We start from the raw sequence: 23223 nt of genomic DNA on the forward strand, positions 1-23223 counted from the left end.
GATTTGAGCTACTGAGGAAGTTGAAGCAAAAAGATCACAAGTTCAAGGCCAGCTTGGGTAACTCAGTGAGACCCTGTCTCAAAATAAAAAATAAAAAGGACTGGAGATGTAACTCAGAGGTAGAGTACCTTTGGGTTCAATCACAAGTACCACACGCACAAACACACCTAAAGGAAGAAGAGTGAGTTGATCAACCACACACTACTATACAAGCCCAGACTTGGTTGTTTTGGTTTGTTTTCTGTATCAGGGATTGAACCCAGGGGCACTTAACCACTGATCCATATCTCCAGCCTCCTTTTTAATATTTTATTTAAAGAAAGGGTCTCTTGCTTAGGCCTACGTTGCTGAGGCTAGCTTTTGAAGTCATGATCTTCCTGCCTCAGACTCCGAGCTGGTATTATAGGTGTGCGTCACTGCACCCAGCTTCAGACTTATTTTTATTTTTTTAAAATAACACCCATCTAGATGAATTTCCTATAAATTCCTAACCTATTAAGTTTCACCTTCCCAAATATGCCAATATTTTTTTAAAAACTGGTAATCCGTTCAAATTAGCTACCTCAGTTAACACTACAGCTCTAAGCCTAGGTTTAGTTTTACCAAAACTAATGTCCTTTGACCATGATGTATTAACTGAGCTAACTTACATCCTCATTTCCTCTATACAACTCTCAGTCCTTTCAAAGATGAGTTTCCTATGTGCCAGGAAAAGTCCTACCCTTTACTAATAGGACTGACTCAAACTCTAGTTCTCTTGACAGGCATGGAAAACAGGGGGAGGGGGATCACAGTCCAGCACTAGACTGAAAATGAAGCTAGTGATCAATCAGAACCAAAAGGCAGATCTTATTTATCTGGGTTTTGCTTTGTTTAAGGGGATGGGAGGTTTCTTAGCACATAGTCATCATGCAGCTTATATAAAAAGAAAACTTGCCATTCTATCCTCCAATAGTCCAAAGAGTTGGAAGGGACAATTTATAGCTTCTTGTGTAAAAAATGTCTATAAATGCCAAGTGCCATTCTTTGCCCTGTCACTTTCCATTATCCTAAACCAATTGGATCCTATTCACTGAAAGCTAGGCTAAAAACATGAACGGACAGACTTTTACTGGCCAGGGAGAAAGGGAGAAGATGATTTTGGAGGGTGGGTGAGTGTGGGAAGTCAAGATTTCTTAGAAACTCTGTGTAGCGCCTAATGTGTATAGTATACTAGTTGAAAACTCGACTCATGCAAAAGTCAGCCTAGGAAGAATAGCAGAGATTTAGTTTCCTCAAATTTATAATACACTTAAGCTGTAAATCCAAAATATGGAAAAGAAATGATCAGATTATGACTTTTTAAAACAATCAGTCATAAATATTACTTGATCCCTTGCTCATTTGCTCCCATATACTTCCTTCCTTTCTTCATATATACTACTCTGGAGCCAAGTCTACTGAAGAGAAAGCAAACAAGCAGGGCCTTTAATCGGATCAAGGAAACAGAAACTCTGCAATGGAGAAGACAGGGGAAAGGTTTCTCATTGTCCCACTTGGAATACTAGGACAGAGAAGAGGCACTAGACACTACCTCCACTACTGTCCCACTGCTAACTAAAGGAAACCTAATGGACTTAAAACTTAAAGACAAGTGGCCAAACTACACAGGCTATCCTGGAATCCAGAACTTCAAGAAAGATGGACAGAAGTATGCTAATATAGCTGTTCCATAAACATAAAATGAATAATATTCATGTCAAGAATTTTGGCTAACCAAACAAATACAAGGTAGTAACTCCTTTCCAGTGACAGACAAGTTAAGCTCAAGTCTTAGAATCAGGCAATTCTCACTAGAGAACTCAGCCAGTTGCAATTTCAGAAAAAGTTACTTGGATTATAGTGCATTCTACTGTCATGTGTAACTAATTAGAACAAATAAAAATTAAAAATTTACTTAGAAAAAAAAAACTTTCCTTTTCCTATCTTTTACTTCCTTTCTTCCAACTTTTTTCCTTCTAATTTACTCTGAAACTGTTTATATTTTCTACAAGTATTTAAAAAATTATGGGGGCTGGGAATGTGGCTCAAGCCTGGCATGCATGGGGCGCTGGGTTCGATCCTCACCACCACATAAAAAAAAAAAAAAATAAAGATGTTGTGTCCACTGAAAACTAAAAATAAATATTAACAAAAAAAAAATTCTGGGGGATGGGAGTTGTAGCTCAGTGGTAGAGCGCTTGCCTCGCATGTGTGAGGCCCTGGGTTTGATCCTCAGCACCACATAAGAATAAATAAACAAAAAAATAAAGATATTTTGCCGGTCTACAACTAAAAAAAAATTTTTTTAAAATTCTGGGCTACAGGGATGGGGGTATAACTCAGTGACAGAACATTTACCTAGTATATGTATATACTGGAGCCAGTATGTTTAATCTAGCATGGCAAAAATTAACTGATTTTGGGGGCTGGGGATGTGGCTCAAGTGGTAGCGCGCTCGCCTGGCATGTGTGCAGCCCGGGTTCGATTCTCAGCACCACGTACAAACAAGGATGTTGTGTCCACTGATAACTAAAAAATAAATATTAAAAAATTCTCTCTCTCTCTCCTCTCTCACTCTTTAAAAAAAAAAAATTAACTGATTTAAAAAAAATTTTTTTCTTTTTAGTTGTAGATGGACACAATACCTTTATTTTATTTATTTTTATGTGGTGCTGAGGATCAAACCCAGTGCCTCAAGTATGCTTGGCAAGCACTCTACCACTGAGCCACAATCCCGGCCACAAACTGATTTTTATTAAATAAATAAAGCCAGTTTACCAACAGAACTAAGGAAAAAAGAGTTGGGGGCAGGAGGATGACAAGTTTGAGGCCACCCTCTGCAACTGAGCAATATCCTGTCTCATGATAAAAAATTAAAAGGGCTGTGGATATAGCTCAGTGATAAAGCACCCCTGGGTTCAATCCTCAGTACCCACCCCCTCAAATTTAAAAAAAAAAAAAAAGGCTAAGAGAAAAAGAAAACTAATATTTACTGAGGGTCAAACTGTTAGTAGGTTACAATTAATAATTAAATACACAATTATTCACTTTCCTCAACCAGGATACTGAAGATTACTCCAAACTTTACCAATGAAAATCAAAAAGTTTAGTCATTTTCTCAAGGTCACAAAAGTAATATATACATATATGTATATATATATGTGTATACCCACACATATACATATATGTGTGTGCAAATATATGTGTATAAATATTTACATTTTATTCAGCCTCCTGTGGACTAAAAATGAATAGGTCAAATATGAAGAAAGATTCTAGGGAAGGGAAGAAGGAAGAGAAGGGCTAATATCCTTATAATGAAACACATAAGAACAACTCAGGTGGGGACTGGGGTTGTAGCTCAGTGGTAGAGCATTTGCCTAGCATGTGTGAGGCACTGGGTTTGATCCTCAGCACCACATAAAAATAAATAAAAAATAAAGTCATTGTGTCCATCTACAACTAGAGAAAAATATTAAAAAAAAAAAAAAAAAAGAAAAGAAAAAAGAAACCTCAGGTAGACAATATAGTATGGTGGGATTTTTCTTAGGAATGTGATCATATGACCCAAGTAGTATGACATATGATGTTCAGTTTTTTAAATTCTGAAGATACACAAACACACACAGTTCTCCTAGAAGTTGGGGTGAAATTACTGCTGAGGTTTTTAAACACCTAACCCTCATATTCAAAAGAAGGAGCTAAGCCAAGTGTAGTAGCACACACCTGTAATCCTAGTGGTCAGGAGGCTGAGGCAGGAGTATTACAAGTTCAAGGTAGCCTAAGCAACTCAGCAAGGCCCTCCTAAGCAACTCAGCAAGACCCTGTCTCAACGTAAAATATAGAAAGAGCTAGGAAGCCGGACATGGTGGCACATGCCTGTAATCCTCATGGCTCAGGAGGCTGAGGCAGGAGGATCGAGAGTTCAAAGGCAGCCACAGAAAAAGTGAGGCGCTAAGCAACTCCGTTAGACCCTGTCTCTAAATAGAAATACAAAATAGGGCTGGGGAAGTGGTCAATGATCGAGTGCCCCCGAGTTCAATCCCCAGTATCCCCCAAAGAAGAGTTTAGAAAGTGCTAGCAAAGTGCTAGCTGAGGATATAGCTTGTGATTCAGTGTCCTGGGATTAATTGTCAGTACCAAAAAACAAAACAAGAAAAGGAGCTACATGAGAATCAGAACCACAGATCCAAGAGATGCCTCTCCTTGGCCATCTACCACAACATAAACAACTTTTGGTTTTATATTAAGTCTTCCCAATTAAGCTGCAGGTAGTTTAAGAATCAAATAATCTGCCTGTCTCCCAACTCGTTTTTTTCTTTCTTATTTCACATAACTGGCAAGTATTTTTATTGGAACACCTCAGCATCATACTAGGCAGATGGACCTGATGTTACACGCCTAGTAAAACATTACAAATGTAACCTAGGTTCAGGGATATAGCTCAGTGACAGAGTGCTTGCCTAAAGTATGTGAGACCCTGGATTCGATCTGCAGCACTGAAAAAAAAACCTAAAGGAGAGAAAGATGGAGCACAGCTATGTACAAGGTTTTATGTTCCATAGTGACAAGTAATTGCTTTCAGTGCTTAGTTTTTTTTCCTTTCCTCAAAGAAGAAACAGCTTTCTAGAGTTAAATTCTTCTATACTAAAGTCAGAAATAATGAATTGTTTTTTAATGATAATTTTGGGGGATTTGAGACCTTTAAATTTTGTTCCTGGTACCTTCAACCTAAAAGACAAAACTGTTTTCTCCTAATTATTTAATTTCCATTATGCCTATATCAGAAGTTAAAACAGATGTAACAGGTTTTAACATTACTGTATTCAACATCTTGACCAAGAAAAATATAGACCATACTTTAAAAGCACGGGTGAAAGCTATGAAAACAATCTGTAGAACAAAAAATTTAGCTTGTGAAATAGCTCCTATAATGTACCAAGTCAGTGAGGGGCGATATTCAAAGGACTGGATGAAATATAACCAGCTACATTCAATAGTGTCATTTCCAATTTATGTAAGCTTCCCAAGATGTTTTTATATTGCAAAACAGCACTCTTATCCAATCTACATTACCTTTCTAGAGATTGAAGAGACATTCAAACCAAATCTTTGTGCTCTTTCCTTTAGCTTATCCAGGTTAACCTATAAAAACACAGGGATATTTTAAAAAATCAAAATAGAAAACAGAGAAGGCAGAAACTATGGTCCAAAATTAAGAGCCTATAACATCAAAGACACCCCATGTGTCAAACATGGAAACTAAGCATCACCCATCCATCCTACTGATTATTAAAAAGCCTCTTCTGGAATGCAGTCAATGATTCGGTCCTGCCTTCTTCATTCATCAAAGATGGCAAGAGTCTAAGGAAAGTTTATGGCCAAAGTAGACCAAACACTACTTGAAAAAGTAAACATATATACAAATCATTACCTCCAAAAAAAGTCCATCATTCACAATACAAAATTATCCATTCCTTCATAGTCTCTGCAAATAGTTCTTTATCTTCAAACCAAAACCAAACTGACAACTGCAATGTTCCCATCTTCAAAAGACAAGTGTACCTCCACCACCCAACTGAACTCTCTTCCCTCACTTTTCTTGGAAGCCTTGGCATATGAGAGTTGTAATCATAAGGCTGTTTAGGACATTTTTATTAACATCAACAATAATAAAACATTTCAGATTCACTTACAATACTGAACTGTAACCCCAAGGGCAAGATTCTTAAAGCTGAACATATTTTACCACAGTATGTTTCCACTTTCTAAACATAGACTATTTACAATGGCCTAAGCCATTCTTATTCTAACATTCTTTACTCTCTTGACTTTATATTTAATAGGTAATATCTAGGAAAAAAATTCTACAAACAGACCTCATAAATTGCTTCCATAGACCCTCTTGTGGTAATTAAGAACCAAACATTATCTAAAGCCACGGGACAAAGCCTAAAATTCCAATACCATAAAACAAAGGGAATGTCTCCAGCTAACAAAATCTATTCGTCTTTTCAAAAAGAGGAATACTAGGAAGGAAGATGTCTACAGTAACATGACGATGTGTCAACTTTCCATACTTCAAGCAGCGCGTGTGTGTGTGTGTGTGTGTGTGTGTGTGTGTGTGTATTTCCCCCGCCCCTTGAGACAAGAGTCTTGCTAAGCTGCCCAGGCTGGCCTTAAACTTGGAATCCTCCTGCCTGAGTAGTCAGGATTCCAAGTATATGCCACCATGCCCAGCAAATAATTTTCTTTTATTATTCATAACACACAACATCATACTGAAAACAGTTACCAAACTCATGAGTTCCCTCTGATCTGGGGAGAGGAGGGATCTCTAACTTTAAAACTAACTGTATGGAGTTAAGATCTGGCTCTTCAAGGGATAAAAAAAGATTTCATACCATAGGCTTGGTGTCAGATGACAGACCTAATGAAGCAAATAAAAAAGTTTTATTTAATATTTTTCAAAGTCAGAATGGAAGATAACAATCTTCAAATAAAATTAGAATGCATAAAAACAGCACAGAGAACAAATGTCCTTTATCCTATGATGAGAAAGAAGGCAGAAAATGCATCCAGAGACCATATCTGCATTCTCTGCTGGTAGTATAACTATTTTTGAAAACAGTTTGGTAATTTTGCAAAAATTTAAGCATATTGTTACCATATCATCTAGCAACTCTACTCCATGATATATGCCCAAGAGAAATGAAAATGCGTGTCTAAACAAATGTCCACAGAAGCATTATTCATATTAGATAAAAAGAGAAAACAACCCAAACATCCATCAGCTGACAACTGGGTAAATAAAATGTCACATATCCATACCATGGAATATTATAAGCAATGAAAATGAATGGAACAGACATACATACTATATATCAACCTCGAAAACATAAGTGAAAGAAACCATTTATAAAAGATCACATAATGTTATGACTTCAATGATATGAAGTCAAGTTTATACATATATATTTCAATATATATTTCAATCTTTTTGGAATTTTGTTTTAAGCAATCTTAATCTTGCAAGAAATTCCCTAACTTTCCATTGTGAACATTCAGGAATAGATTCAAGTTTTTCGTTTTTGCAGTACTGGGAATTGAACCCAGGGCCTCGCATGTGCTAGGCAAGCACTCTACATCTGATCAAACTTTAATATTCAGATTTAATCTTGCTAAATAGCCCAGGATAATCTCCAACCTGTGGTCCTCCTGCTTCAGCCTCTTGAGTACCTAGTTATAGGTATGCACCATCATGCCCAGTTGAATTCAACTTCAACACAATCCATGGGCTAGGAACTGATACGTATTCTATGTTCTCATAAAAAAACAAACAAACACAAAAAAACTTCCTCTTAAATGTTCCCAAATTCTACTCTTTTTAAAAAAGTTATTCTATAGTTCTACATGTCAGGATTATATAAAAACACTGCAAATGTTATGTATACATTATTTTATTGATCAGGTTTCCTTTTTATATGATTTACTTTAGCTTTTATTGTTCTCCAAAAATCGTCTTTAGTTGTTTCTGCTGCATCTTTACCAACTCTCTCTCTCGATATAACTAAGAGCCAAAAAATAAGTTGTTTCTAAAATACTTAAGAGGTAGTGGCCAGAATTTGATCTTTTTAAAAGCACAGCAAATTACTTCAAGAAGGATGTTTTATCAACCCACTTAAAATTATTAAAAGGTAATCAGGAATAGGGTTAGAAGACTACATTTTCAATTTTTAAAAAAAGGATTATGTTTTTTGGGTTTTTTTTTTTAATCATTGTATAGATTTTAAAAAGACAAGAGAAGTTAGGCACAGTGGCACATGCATGTAATCCCAGCAGCTTCCTGAAGCAGGAAAATTGCAAGTTTGAGGCCAAACTGGGCAATTTAGTAATATCCTGTCTCAAAATAAAAAATAAAAAGGGTTGAGGATGTAACTCTGTGGTAAAGTGCCCCTGGGTTCGACCTCCAGTACTCGGGGGAAGAGTATATATATATACTATGGATATATAGCCATATATATGTAAATAAAAAATGTAAAACCACAGACAAGTCAAGTCATTCAAAATTCCACCAAATGCTAACAATTTAGTATACGTTCTTCCAATATTTTTTTCCTATCCACACAGGCAAGTTTTTATGACTAAAATAGGAACATAATTATAATTTTTAACTTGTCTTTTCCACTTAACATCGAACATTTTTTAAAATATCTTTTTGTGTTGGGGGTGACACTGGAGATTAACCAAGGCTCTCCATCACTGAGCAACATTCCCAGCCCTTTTTATTTTAAGAGAGTCTAACTAAGTTACTGAGGCTAACCTCAAACTTTTGACCCTCTTGCCTTAGCCTCCCAAATTGCAGGGATTACAGGCCATGCGTCACCAGCATGCCCAGCTTAATCACCTTTAATATAGTGTATTCTACTATACTGTGGCACACGTTTATTTATACAATTCTCTACTGTATATTTAGTTGTTTCCAGTTATTTATCGCTATAATGATTTTGTTGATAGTCCTCACGGCTAAATCTTTATGCACATCCAAGATTATTTTCTTAAATTTCTAGAAGTAGAATGCTTAAGGTAAAAGATATTTCCCTTTTACCACTTATACTAACCCACAACACTGATAGATACACAATATAATTTTTTATGCTATAAGGCACTAGAATAAGCAAAGTAGTAGAAACTTTTTGTTTGTTTGTTTCTTTGGTGCAAGAGAATGAATCCAGGGACACTTAACCACTAAGGCACATCACCAGCCCCCCGCCTTTTTTATATATATTTTATTAGAGATAGGGTCTTGCTAAGTTGCTTAGAGACTTGCTAAGTCTCTGAAGCTGGCTTTGAACTTGAAATCCTCCTGCCTCAGCCTCCCAAGCCACTGAAGATGTCTAAGGAAAGGAAATGAATGTTGGTACCTCCTCCTATTTTCTTATAATTTCAGAACTTCTCTTAATTACTTAGGAATTGATTAAGTATAATTTTACCTAAAGCAAAGAAGCAAATCTATAACCTCATAAGGGTTTCTAGAGCTACCAAATTTAGCTTAATTTGGAGAAATAAAATGTTATGACAGAAAAGAAACAAAATAAATAAAACTTTCTCAGAATAACCTCTATATCCTTACCTTTTGTTGGAACTGAAGAAATTCCAAACCTGTAGGAAGAAAAACAAACTAAATTTTAGGAAGCTGTTCACACTCCTGGTTGTCTGTCTCTGCACTAATGGTACACATGACTGACACTTCTTGCTTGTGATCTCAAACTTTGCAATCATTAGCTAATTCTAACAACTCCATGAAAGAGGTTCCCTCTCTCACCAAAAGCCCAAAGAGTAAGCCACAAGGAAGCCTTATCAAAACTGGAAGTAGCACATTCCTTTTACCTATTTTTAAAAACTCTATTCACTAATAAAGCATGATCTATAGCCTACTACATCCAAATCAGCAGAGATATTCTGAATAGGGCCAAATTATATACTCCATTTCCTTTCAACAGGGTCACTATTCTACTTAAAATCAATAATTATGTCTAAAACCTAAGGCACATCCCCACACATTCACCCTGACATTCATTTCAGGTTCAAAAGGGTGGAGACACTCACCTAGCTGCCCGGGCAGCTTTCTTACTCTCCAAGCTCACAGGTACATTGAATCGTTCAGCCCTCTTCTGCATTCTCTAAGTGACAATAGATGAAAGAGAAGAGAAAAAATAAATTTCTAGTTAAAAAAAATGTTAGTTAGAGGCAGTGGCTCACACCCAGCTTCTAGAGAGGCTAAGGCAGGAAGCTTCCAAGTTTGAGGCCTGCTTGATCAACTCAACAAAATCTTGTCTCAAAAAATAAAAAGGGCTGGAGATGTAGTAGCTCAGTATTAAGAGTGCTTGTTTAGCATGCAGAAGGCCCTTGGGTTCAATCCTTATTTTACTTACACACACACACACACACACACACACACACACACACACACACACATTTTCTAGAGGACTTCAGGTTGTACCCATCCTAGGACTTAATGTAAGTTCCAGAAAGGAAACACAAAAAGACTATTATTATATTCATGTCTTTGAAAACAAAAGGGAGGAATAAAATAAAATAAAACCCACATTTTGGATGACACCAAGAACACAAAAGCTATATTTGGTTGACCTTTGAAAAAGGATCAAAGGAATAGATTGGTTCCAATACTAGTGGTAATATTTTAGTTAGAAATGAGGCACAGCATTGTCTCATAGCATCCTAAAAGAGTTTAGTAATTCTCTACTTTAAAGGTATAAAACTGAACACAAAATTTCAATGGGAACCTGGTAGAAACCTTGGAAAAAATCCAAAGAAATTTTAATCTCACCTATTGGCAAGTAGCAATTCAAGAGGGATACTTACCATTGTTACTTTTTCAAGGTATAATCCTCCCAAACTAATCCAAGGTTTGTAAACACCTTAGAGAGTCACCATTAAGCCACAGAATTATATGCAACGTAGCTTCAAACCCACTACAACAATCCAAATATTTTTCTAAGAGTAGTTGGTAGAAAAATCAACATTAAAATCTGTCAATACTGACTTTACGCCTATGAATATATTTTTAAAATAATTATATAGACAGAATAAAGGGTAAGAAACAGAAATGTAAATGGTTCTACCATGGAACAAAATATTTACCTCAGTCTGAGGCATTTCAGAAGTAATTTTTACCACCTTCTTCTCTGCTGCCCTGGAAAAGGAAGATTTTTTAAAAAATCAGAAAATTGATATTCTAAACCAAGACCTTCGAAACATATAAGAATTCACCTGAGTCATGTCCTCTGCCCATATCTCTCTGCTACCCCTTAATCCAAAGAAATATGAAGTCCATTAAAACTCTGATTCCTTGAACTGACATCTACTATAAAGAAAAAGTTCAAATAATATTAAGCTACTTTAACTAAGGTATAAGAAAATAATCAAGAAAAAAGTCTGGTTAGATATTTTGAGAAACAAAGAACACCGGAAACTATTTTTTTTTTAATATTTATTCATTTATTTATTTATTTTTTTTTTTTGGTTTTCGGCAGAAACAACATCTTTCTTTGTATGTGGTGCTGAGGATCGAACCCAGGCTGCACGCATGCCAGGCGAGCACGCTACCGCTTGAGCCACATCCCCAGCCCCACCAGAAACTATTTCATTTGTTTTTAGGCACTTTAAATTTACTTTTAGACTAATTACTATCCCTCTAACCTTCATTTAAATACCAGGTTTCAATTTTCATCACAACAATAATTAAATGAGTGCTCTACAAACTCCTATTTCCTTCTTTTAGAAATCTTTATTTCTCCCATGAGAAATATAGCTGCAGCTAAGACAACTCAAACTGGAACAAATAAAAATGCCAAAGGGAGCAAGAAGAAAAAAGACTAAGTGAGGTTTGAATTAGGAAAACATGTAAGTTACTGGTCAAAAGGTTTAAGAGAAAACAAAAGAGGGGGACTATAGGGGCGGGAGACAAAGTTCGGAAGTACCCAGGATAAATGGAAGGACATTAACCCTCCACCAAACAACTCCCATAAAACTGTGGGTCATAACCAGTCTCATTAAGGTCCCTCATTTAGAGATATGGGCAGCTTTTGTTCCAATATCCCGGACACTTTTCCCATTTGATGCCCTGAAAGGTAGTAATGGTTTAATGACATTTTCAGAGGAAGTAATTCTGGAACAGGAACTTACTTTCTCCATCCTTTTGTTGGAGGTCTCAAGACTACAGACAAGCAATGGGTGCCCCCTGCTGACCACAACTAAATCCTACAATATTTAACTGCTTTGGCTAAAACAATAAATAAAAATAAATAAAACCACAAACAAAAGTATATTTATGGAGAACCTCAGATCAAAGATGAAGCAAGGGAATTTCCTTTTGAATACCCGAGGGACATATTAGATCTGAATATCCTTATTTTTTTTTTTTTTTAAGGAAGTTTCGACATAATTCCCATCTCCTGACCTCCTTCCCCAGGACTTTCTGATGTTCAGGCAAAAAAGGCCACAGAAGATTAATGTTTTACTTGAAGTCCAATGTCATTAGGGAACACTCCTCTCCATCAATCCCAAGCTAATGACTTCCTCCACCATTCTCATCTTGAAACACAATCTCTGCACTAGACCTCAAGGCAAAAAGGTTATCCAGGTTTCTGCTCTATTCCAATTCTCTTAAGCACAAAATTAAACTTAAGTAATAAATATATATCACATTCTGGGATTCACAGGAAATTTTCATTTGTCATTGACAAATTTTTCTCCTACCCACAGACACATACAAAGCACTTCAAAAACTACAGCGGGGCTGGGGTTGTGGCTCAGTGGCAGAGTGCTTGCCTCACACATGTGAGGCACTGGGTTCAATCCTCAGCACCACATAAAAATAAACAAAATAAAGATATTGTGTCCATGTATAACTAAAAAATATTTTTTTAAAAAACTACAGGGACCCTAATTCCCCTTTCTGTACATAATTAATCTAACCATAACTATCCTCTAAAAAAACAAAAATTACCACCACCCCACACACACTTTCAATTTCCTTGTTTCAAAATTCATCAATAGAATTAAAGCCCCTGAATACAAGAATTAACACATTTTACATATGCTAAGGATAATGAATTTCTACAAATTTTCCAACCTCACTATTTTTAATCCAAGCAAGCCAATTATTGTATTCATTTGGTCTTCCTTCTTGTCCCAGGAGTCCCCAAACATCTATTTTAAAGCTATCCCATTAATTCATTTTCTCAAGGCACTATACTGAATTATAAACCTACGTGTGGCTCATTGGTAGAGTGCAATGCTTAGTATATTTGAGGCTCAGTGTTCAATTTCAGCAATAAAAAAATATTTTAACAAAAACCAACAAGAACAAGAACCTGTGATAAGAAGACAGCTAATGGCTTTATGAAGAAATAGCTGACAAAATCTCTCTGATACAGCAAATCTCTTCCTAGAAATTTATCTGATGGACATACATACGTATAAAAAATAGTTGAATAAGGACAGATAGCACTGCCTTTTTTCTGCTTTATGAATAATCTAAAGGTCTATCAAGCAAGTCACAGGTGAAATAAATTATGATTCCTAAATAGAGTGAAATACTACTGTCTACAAAAAAGAATAAGGTTCTAACATTAATAACCACTATATTTGGGTGATGGGTATATGAGAGTCTACCAAACTATTTTCATAACCTCTGTATATACTTGTAATTTCCCTAATGAGCTTAAAAAAAAAAAAAGACTGCCACTTAATAGGACAATTAACCCTACTCAATAAGTTGATGTGAGGACTGAATGAGAATACATGTAAAACACTTAGAACCATATCTAGTATATAACATTAACATAAATACATTAATATAAAGATATCCAAATGTGAACCAAAAAAAATGGAAAAACTGTGCATAGCATGTGTATATATTTGTTCATGCATACATATACTTAGGCACATACACATACATAGGTACATACACACAAACTAAAAACCTTTGGAAAGTGTGATGAGATGGATACAATAAGTACTCAATTTTCCATTTATATACCCCTCTGTGTATTGTTTGAATTTTTACTTGTACATACATTGCCTTGTATAATTAAATGCATTTAATACAGCTATAAGGAACAAAAATGTTAAGAGGGACTCAACTGTTCTTAATGTGCTGTAGTACAACATGGCCAGACATTTGTGGAAAGAAACCCAAATAAAAGATGATCAACCTTGTGGGCTAGTTTAAACAAATCGAGATCCACTTTCTCTAGTACTTTGTCCTCCCCTCCTCCACTGTAAATCAAAAAGCAAGAGAGAATACAGCATTACTTGAGAGACATAACCTCTACCCAACACCCTCCTCCCTTATTAAATTCCTTATATACAGTTTTACATTTTTCTGTAAAAGTGTAAAACTCTGCAAAGTGTAAGAGTTCACAGAATTTTACAACATATAAAGAATCATACAGATTCTAACAGTATAAGCTATTATGGTGATCCTACAAAAGAACAAAGGCTAGGAGAACTAAATTATGTCTGTGCTTGAAGTCATCTGGTTCTAATTACGTATTATATAACTTGAAAACAAACTGTTTCCTTCCCTGGGACCATGTACTTGAAGTCGTCCCTTCTGAAAATGTCTGATCTAATCAGAAGTGAAAAAAGTCAATGACAATCTCTAAAAGGTAAAGACAGTGAAATTTTACACCCAATAAAAACAGAACTTTCTGCTCTGTATTCAGATTATAAAAAAGAGATAATTACACATCAACAGTTTTTTCAGGGGGTTCTTCCTCTTTGACGGGCAGTTCTATGGGCTTTGGTTCTTCTTCCTAAAACCAAACAAAACAACACAGTTAACATAAATCAAGAGTTAACACACATCAAAAGAGGGATATCAGAACGCCAAAATGAGTCAGTTTTCAGAATCTTCATTCCCTCCTTAAGCTCCCCTAATAAATTAGCATCTAAGCACTCTAATGATTGATATTAAGCAATGTGGCCCAGGCAGTGGCATATCACCAGGCCAGTGACTAACCTTAACTCTTTCCAACTCACCTCTGTTTCATCTCCCAGTACATCTTCTTCATTCGCCTCCTCTTCAGCTAAAGAATATTAAAATAATCAGGTCAAGCCCTGCTATAAAACCATCTTGATCACTGTGCTGAGGCTAATATCACAATCACCTTGCTTTCCCAAAATAAAAATCAACAATGAAAGTAAAACTCATGCTCAGAAAATCTGCTACATTTGGAGAAAATAAAACCATATCTCTACTTAACATTAGTACATAGTTGAACTCCATCTGGACTGAAAAATTAAATTAAAATTAAATGTGAGGAGGTCACAACAGAATTAATTTAAAAATAAGGCAGGATCTCTTTGAAATTTAGTGGTAGGGAAGGATTTGTTTAAAAAAATAAACGTTTGCCTAGCCTGAGCAAGACCCCCAGTTTGATACCCCACACTACAAAAAGAAACAAACCTAAAAGCAAAAGCATGAGGTAAAGAAGAAAGATTTTTCAAAACTAAGGACATCTATTTAGGGAAGGAAACCAAGGAAAATTTTTGGACAAATAATAAAGATATTTGTGCCTAAAGGCAAAAAGGAAACAGTTGCTAGAATATAAAAGAAATGTCTGCAATCAACAACTGAATGATGGGAATGCTAATAGAAAAAGGGCAAAGAAGGAACCCAAAGAATCATGAACAAAGTAAATTTAAGTTGTTTTTTTTTTAATAGAACAAAGTAAATTAAACCATCCAACAAATGTAGCAAAAATTAGGGCTGGGGATATAGCTCAGCTGATAGAGTGACTGCCTCACATGCACAAGGCCCTGGGTTCAATCGCCAGGCACCACAAAAAAAAAAAAAAGAGGAGCAAAAATTAGGCTATTTGAATAGATAATGCCAAATTTAGTTTTGTGAAGATACAAAGACCCTGATGTACTGGTTATGCAAGTATAGACTAACAGGAAAATTCTGGGAAATAATTTGGCAGTGCTCAGTTATTTTCAGTTTGTATATGTTTTTATGAATATATAATAATTAACAATCCCATTATGAGTATACACCCCAGAAAGACTCTCACAAGAACATGAGCAAACAAAAGTAGTTCATAATATAATATTATGTATGGTACATATATTATTATATACACTATACATAATACTACTATATATAACAAACTGTAGAATATATTATATACTAGAATAACACATAGTATCCTATGTACTACTATATGTATTACTAATGCATACAGAATTACTGTAAATAGTAGTACTATTTATAGTAGCTGGGGCTTGAAGGCAATATGTATCTGCCACAGGATGACCTGCAAAATGTGATGGCTATTCATCATAGAAAGATACACATGATTTAGAACGAATAATCTGGATGATCACATAGCCTCAATCAACAAAGATACAACTTAAAAAAAAAAAAAAAAAACCTCAGAAATAAAGTAAGGCTACACAGACTCATTAATAATTACATAAATGAAAATATTCTATCAACACTACGTGGTTAATAGGAATAAAGACAAAAAATGTGTATCAAACACATTAAAATGGATGCCTAAAGGGGTTGGGGGGAAGTAAAAGGAGGAATCAAAATAAAGGGATTAAATGAAAATTAAGAGGGAGCTTGTACAATCTGGGATGATAATATGCCTTCAATGATGGTGGGGTTTTCTGTTTGTTTATTTAATTTCTTTATTTTGCTTGTTGGCTTTGATACTAGGGGTTGAACCCAGGGGCACTTAACCACCGAGCCACATTCCCAGCTTTTTTTTTTTTTTTTTTTTTTTTGAGACAGGAGGGTCTTGCTAAATTGCTTAGAGTCCCACCAAGTTCTTGAGGCCAGCTTTGAACTTATAATACTCCTGCCTCAGACTCCCAATATACTAGGAACAGGCATATGCCCCCAAACCTCGCTCATTTTTATTTCATTCTTTAAATTTTATTTATTTATTAATTTTTGGTACCAAGGATTGAACTCAGTGGCATTCAACCACTGAGCCACATCCTTAGCCCTATTTTGTATTTCATTTAGAGACAGGGTCTCACTGAGTTGCTTTACAGCCTCGCTTTTGCTGAGGCTTTGAACTCACTATCCTCCTGCCTCAGCCTCCAGAGGTACTGGGATTACAGGCATGCTCCGTCACACCCGGCCTGTTTTTGTTTTAAAAAAAACTGCAGAATGGGAAACTTGGTAGGGATCAGAAATTACCTAGTTTACAGATTTCAAGGGTCTAGACATTTGTCTCATGTCATAGGATCAGGAATAGACACTAGTCCTGTAAACAATAACTATCCAAAGTTACCTAGTAAATTTCTGGCATAAAACTAAAACACAAGCCTTCTATTGCATGCCTGCAATTCCACTGACTTAGGAGGCCGAGGCAGGAGGATAGCGAGTTCAAAGCCAGCCTCAGCTATAGCGAAGTACTAAGCAACTCAGTGAGAACCCATCTCTAAATAAAATATTTTAAAAAGGGCTGAAGATGTGACTCAGTGGTTAAGTGTCCCTGGGTTACATTCCCAGTACAAAAAAAAAACCAAGCCTTCCATTTCTCAGTCTAATGATACTTGTATTACCATGCCAACTTTATTTCTTTTTTCAATGATTTTTTTAATTTGTGCTTTTTAGATATACATGGCAATAGAGTGCACTTTGAAATATTAAACATACAACCATACTAACTTTTAAATAACATGCTCAGGGCTGGGGATGTGGCTCAAGTGGTAGCGCGCTTGCCTGGCATGCGTGCGGCCCGGGTTCAATCCTCAGCACCACATACAAACAAAGATGTTGTGTTTGCCGAAAACTAAAAAATAAATACTAAAATAAAACTCACTCTCCCTCTCTCTCTCTTAAAATAAATAAATAAATAAATAAATAAATAACATGCTCAGATATTAAGAGGCCAACCTGGGCAACATAGCAAGATGCTATCTCTTCAAAAAAAGGGGGGTGGAGTGCTGATATAAAATGATGTCTTTAAAAAAGGGAATAGTTCTTTACATTATAACCACTGTTTTATATGACCAAGAGTTTTCTTTTTTTTTTTTCCTTTCTTTTTTTGCAGTGTTGGGGATCAAACCCAGGTCCTTATGCACACTAGATAAGCACTCTACTTCTGAGCTATACACCAGCCCATAAAAGTTTTCTTGATGCAGTTAATTAAGAGCTTACATCACCAATGACGTAAAAAAGGAAGAAATATAAGTGATAGAGCCTAAAAATTACTCCCCTTACTCATATCACCTTATTTGCATAAAGTACTCACCATGCTCTTCAAGATATGCCTGGAGCCTGTTAATGAGATCTTGTTTTATTCCCTTGGTCTCCAAACCACGAGCAAGACATTCTTGTTTTAGTTCAGCAAGCTGAGAGAAAAAAAAATTAAACATTTCCTTAGTTACCAGGATGAATCCCAATGAATGAAAAGAGGTAGTTTTCACAAGGGAAAAAAGCAAGGGAAAAAGAAGAAAAGAAAGTTCAATCCCACACCACTGCCCCTAATCCTACTGAGACTCTGGGTCCATAGAGATGACTCATCCTCATCTAACTGGGGACAAGGATGTAGCTCAGTGGTAGAATACTTGTCTAGCATGTATGAGGTCCTGAGTTTAATCCCCAGTACCAAAAAGAAAAAAAAAAAAAAAAGTCAGTAATTTGACTAAAATTAAAAAGTATACTTATCAATTTTGCAGGAATGAAGAATTATTGGATTACTGACAGAACATGAAAAAACAAAACTTTAAAAGAACCCTTTTCGCGGAAAACAAAGAAATGAAGACTTCATTTAAAAGGAGGGCTGGGTTTGTAACTCAGTGGTAGAGCGCTTATCTAGCACCTGTGAGGCACTGGGTTCAATCCTCACACCACATTAAAAAAACAAATAAAATAAAGATTGTATCCACCTACAACTGAGAGAGAGGGGGGGGGGGGGACGACAACGACGGACTGAAAGTATAGCTCAAGAGCACAGTGCTTGCCTAGCCACGCATGTGGCCCTGGGTTTGATTCCTAGCACTGAAGGGGAGAGTGAAAGAATGATGAAATGCATGATTTTATACCTAAGATCCAAACCTTCAATTATACAAAATCTGGATGAGGCAGATCTGACTCACCAGTAACTCAAAAGCAGAGGGTTAACAGTATGAATCGCTAAAAAAGTAATTCTAGGTTATAGGTGACTGGAATATAGGATCTATAATAAATGGTCTAATGAGACTTACTGTGTATACATGTGTCAATGCTAGGGAATCAAATCCAGGGCCTTGCACATGGTAGGCAAGCACTCTACCACTGAGTTATATTCCCAGTCCTACACACTTTTTAAAAATTTGTTCTTATTAGTTATATATGATAGTAGAATGTATTTTGACATATTATACATATATGGAGTACAACTTCTCATTATTCTGGTTGTACATGATATAGAATTAACATTGGTTGTATAATCATATATGTACATAGGATAGTAATGTTTGATTCATTCTACTAACTTTCCTATTCCCATTCCCCCTCCCTTCCCTTCATTCCCTTTATCTAAGCCAAAGTACTTCTATTTTCCCTTACCTCCCTTATTATGAGTTAGCATCCTCATATCAAAGAAAACATTCCAGCCCTATATACTCTTATTTTATGAAGTATAAGTCAATCCAAGGAGATAAAGCAGGAAAAGGAACAAATTATATATGCAGATCATCACACAGATAGACGTTTAGCCTGAGATGACCTTTCTGGTTTTGAAGTAAGATGAACCAGTAGAAGTGAGAAGGTATAGTTCCATAGAAAAAAGCATTTCACTACTATAAAGTATGTTCTTCATCTCTACAAAGTTTTCAGCCTGGAGTGCATTTAAAAATGGAGAGTAGAATTTTGTTATTTTTAATGTTACAATGATTGATTAAGGAGGCAAAGTATTTAGTGAGTGAAGCAAGCAGGCAGGCAGGCAGGGTTGAGAACTATACAGAGAACTAACAGTCCTACCCAGTAAGCCATCAGCATTCTATATTGAGAATCATGACAGGTAATGAACCATTAAAAATTATTTTAAAAAGACTTCTGCATATAAAAAATTATTGCAGAGTTACTGCACAGTAGTTTAAGAACATTGCTTCTAAAGTCAGACTACTTAGGTTCAAATTGTAACTTTACCACTTATAGCTATGTAACCTTAGGGGAGTAACTTAAGCTCTCTTTGCCTCAAATTCCTTACCTGTGAAATGGAAATAACAAGAGTACCTACCCCCACAGGGCCATTATAAAGATTTAAACCAGCAAATATTTACAAAACATTCAGGATAGTGCCTGATAGCTAGTAACAACTTTATAAGTGTTGGACAATGGGTGAGGGATTAGACAAAACCCTCTGAATTTCACTGATCAATTTTTTTAAATAGGTAGATTAGTGCAGTTGTTTTTTAGAACATTCCACCTAAGTCATGAACCAAACTTTGTAAAAATAAATATTGATTACCAGAAAAACAAACACATACTTGCATGTAGCAGTGATGTTAAACCACTAAAAGAGTTTCTAGAAGCTTTCTCTCAATTTTTGTACTTATCTCTTCATTAACTAGTAACAGCTACTTCATAGACCAGTACTGGTTGGTCTATGGATCAGACTCTTAATAATATTAATCTAGAATCTATACTCTAAGTGATCTTTATTTTATTCCTTTCTCTCCAACCCTCCCACTCCCCCCGCCCCCACAATGGGGATAGAACCTAGGAGCACTCTATCACTGAGTTACATCTCCAGCCCTTTTAATTTTTTTTTTTTTTTTTTTTTTTGGCAGAGTGGGTGTAACCAGAGATTGAACTCAGGGACACTCAACCCCAGAACCACATCTCCAGCCCTATTTTTGTATTTTATTTAGAGTCATGGTCTCACTGAGTTGCTTAGCATCTCACTTTTTTTTGCTGAGGCTGACTTTGAACTCGCAATCCCCCTGCCTCAGTCTCCCAAGCCAATGGGACTACAGGCGTGCGCCACGGCATCTGGCTTAATTTTTTGAGACAGGGTTTCACTCAATTGCTAAGGCTGGCCTGAAACTTGCAACCCTCCTGCCTCAGCCTCCCAAGTTGCTAGGATATAGGAATACCTCACTACACCCAGTTCTCTAAGTGATCTTTAAAGTCCTTTACTTAAAATTATTAATCTTTCTCACATTGGTACTTTATTCCTTTATTTTCTTTCAAATTCTCCAAGGAGTGTTTTTTTTAATATTATTTTAAAGATGGACACAATATCTTTATTTCTTATATTTATTTATTTATTATGTGGTGCTGACAATCGAACTTACAAGTGAGAGGCAATACAGCACTGAGCTATAACCCCAGGCCCAAAAAGGAGTGTTTTGATTTCAGTTACATTTTTAAATTTTTTATTGGTTTATTACAAAGTATTATGAATACTTAGAATAGTTGAGAAATGCTAAAAAGCAGAGGAAAATAAAAGCCATATGTAACCTCAGCATCTACAGATCACTTAATATTTTGAATATTATCATTTGTAGGGAGTTAGGGTATAGCTCAGTGGTAGAGTATCTCAATGTGTGGCTTCAATCTCCAACAACAAAATTAAATATCACCTGTAGTATATGTGTGTAATGACCTTGCCACTGTCTCTCATCGAGACTTCAGTCTCCAGTGACCTCATTCAACAGACCTCTCAACACCACTATGTTCCCTTCTTTGGTCAAATGGGAATGTTACAAGCTTTTTACATAATGTTGTATTACGTCCTTTGTTCTATTAAGGGTTTTTCTCATATACACTTGAACTTTTTTGGCAAGGGGAGTACAGGGAATTGAACCAGGGGTGCTTTACCACTGACCTACATCCCCAGCCCTTTTTATTTTTTATTTTGAGACACAGTCTCCTTAAGTTGTACATGCTGGCCTCAAACTTGCAATTCTCCAGCCTCAGGCTATCAAGTCGATAGTATTACAGGTATACACCACCAGGCCAGGCTAGACATTATTTTTTTTAAATATTTATTTTTTAGTTTTAGGTGGACACAATATCTTTATTTTACATTTAAGTGGTGCTGAAGATCCAACCCAGTGCCTCATGTATGCTAGGCGAGCGCTCTACCACTGAGCCACAACCCCAGCCCTAGACATTTTTAAAGTGAAACAGATGAGTAAAAACATAAAATAGGGACTGGGATTGTAGCTAAGTGGCACAGTGCTTGCCTTTCATGTATTGGGTTCGATCCTCAGCACCACATAAAAATAAATAAATAAATGTGTTCATCTACAACTAAAAAAAATATTAAAAAAAAAACAAAATAGCTGAAAATAATTTCTTCTTCCACAATATTTTGGCACAATGACATTAGGAGGACTAAAACCTTTAAAATCTTCAAATAAAACTAACATCAATCCAGCAGCTTGGGAGGCTGAGACAAAGAGGATACTGAGTTCAAAATCAGCCTCTGCAATTCAGTGAGGCCCTAAGCAACTTTCCAAGGACAACCCCACCCCACTCCCACCCCCACCCCCACTCCCACCCCCACCCCCACCCCCACCCCATCTCAAAATAAAAAATAGAAAGGGCTGGGGATATGGCTCTATGGTTAAGTGTCGCTGGGTTCAATCTCCAGTATCAGAAAAAAATAATAATAACAACATCATCAAATATTACCCCATTTTTACATGTTATAAAAGAATGTATTTTTATTTTTTTAATTTTAATATTTATTTAAATTTCGCTCGGACACAACATCTTTGTTGGTATGTGGTGCTCAGGATCGAACCCGGGCCGTAGGCATGCCAGGCGAGTGCGCTACCGCTTGAGCCACACCCCCAGCCCCAAGAATGTATTTTTAAACTAAGGTATATTGAATAAAATATTACCATGTGTGAATTATATCTCAGTAAGGCTGTTTAAGAAAATAATGGGGCGCTGACTATATACAGGATACTCACAATAATGTCAAAAGCACACAAACACATATCACTGTATGATATACATACAAAAGATATCTGGACAAGAAACAGGTAAGCTAAAAATAGTTGAACCCAGGAAAAGGAAGGTAGTTGAGGACAGGCACAGGAAGTAAACATTTCACCATATACCCTTTTGTACCTTTAGAAATATGAACTTGTGTATGAAATTACATATTCAAAAATTGTTACAATCTTATTTTTCAGTATCAATCAAGCATTCTTGTTTTACCTATCCAACCTATAAAGGACAGATCACTGACTATAATACATTTGACATTAATCATTCATTGCTCTGTGATTTCCTGTTTACTAATCCTCTTCCCCTTACTGGGGGTTAAGCCCAAGGCCCAGAACATGCTGGGCAAGTGCTCTACAACTGAGCTACATCCCCAGCCCTTTCATTTAATCATTTATTTTTACTTTGAGACACAGCAACTAAGTTACTCAGGCTGGTGTCCAACCTGTCTATTTTCCCATCTTAGTTCCCTGAGTAATTGGGACTAGGATCATATGCCACTATGCTTCTTTGTTACTAATTTTTGTTTTTGGTACTGAGGATTGAACCAGGGGCTCAACGGCTAAGCCATATCCCCATCCCTTTTTTTTTTTTTTTTAATATTTTGTTTTAGTTGGACACAATACCTTTATTTATTTATTTTTTTAAATGTGGTGCTCGCCAGCACTCCACACGCACTAGGCTCTTCCACTGAGCCTCAA

The 23223-nt window shown here is 36.1% G+C and overlaps 1 protein-coding gene across 2 annotated transcripts in view; it reads right to left on the reverse strand.

Annotated features, from left to right (window-relative positions):
• Sarnp (SAP domain containing ribonucleoprotein) overlaps positions 1–23223 on the reverse strand; it is a 55934-nt gene that overhangs the window by 26946 nt on the left and 5765 nt on the right. For both annotated transcript variants that reach the window (XR_013091217.1, XM_076854644.1), the window contains exons 2-9: positions 17826–17925; positions 14593–14639; positions 14299–14366; positions 10687–10738; positions 9631–9704; positions 9155–9183; positions 6426–6451; positions 5098–5166 (exon numbers count right to left, since the gene is read on the reverse strand). Coding sequence is in view for 1 of the 2 variants with exons in the window: in XM_076854644.1 (XP_076710759.1) it covers positions 5098–5166; positions 6426–6451; positions 9155–9183; positions 9631–9704; positions 10687–10738; positions 14299–14366; positions 14593–14639; positions 17826–17925 (465 nt within the window). In the remaining variant the exon portion in view is untranslated. The remainder of the gene's footprint in view (positions 1–5097; positions 5167–6425; positions 6452–9154; positions 9184–9630; positions 9705–10686; positions 10739–14298; positions 14367–14592; positions 14640–17825; positions 17926–23223) is intronic.

The sequence above is a fragment of the Callospermophilus lateralis genome, chromosome 4 (assembly GCF_048772815.1).
Source record: "Callospermophilus lateralis isolate mCalLat2 chromosome 4, mCalLat2.hap1, whole genome shotgun sequence".
Lineage (NCBI taxonomy): Eukaryota > Metazoa > Chordata > Mammalia > Rodentia > Sciuridae > Callospermophilus > Callospermophilus lateralis.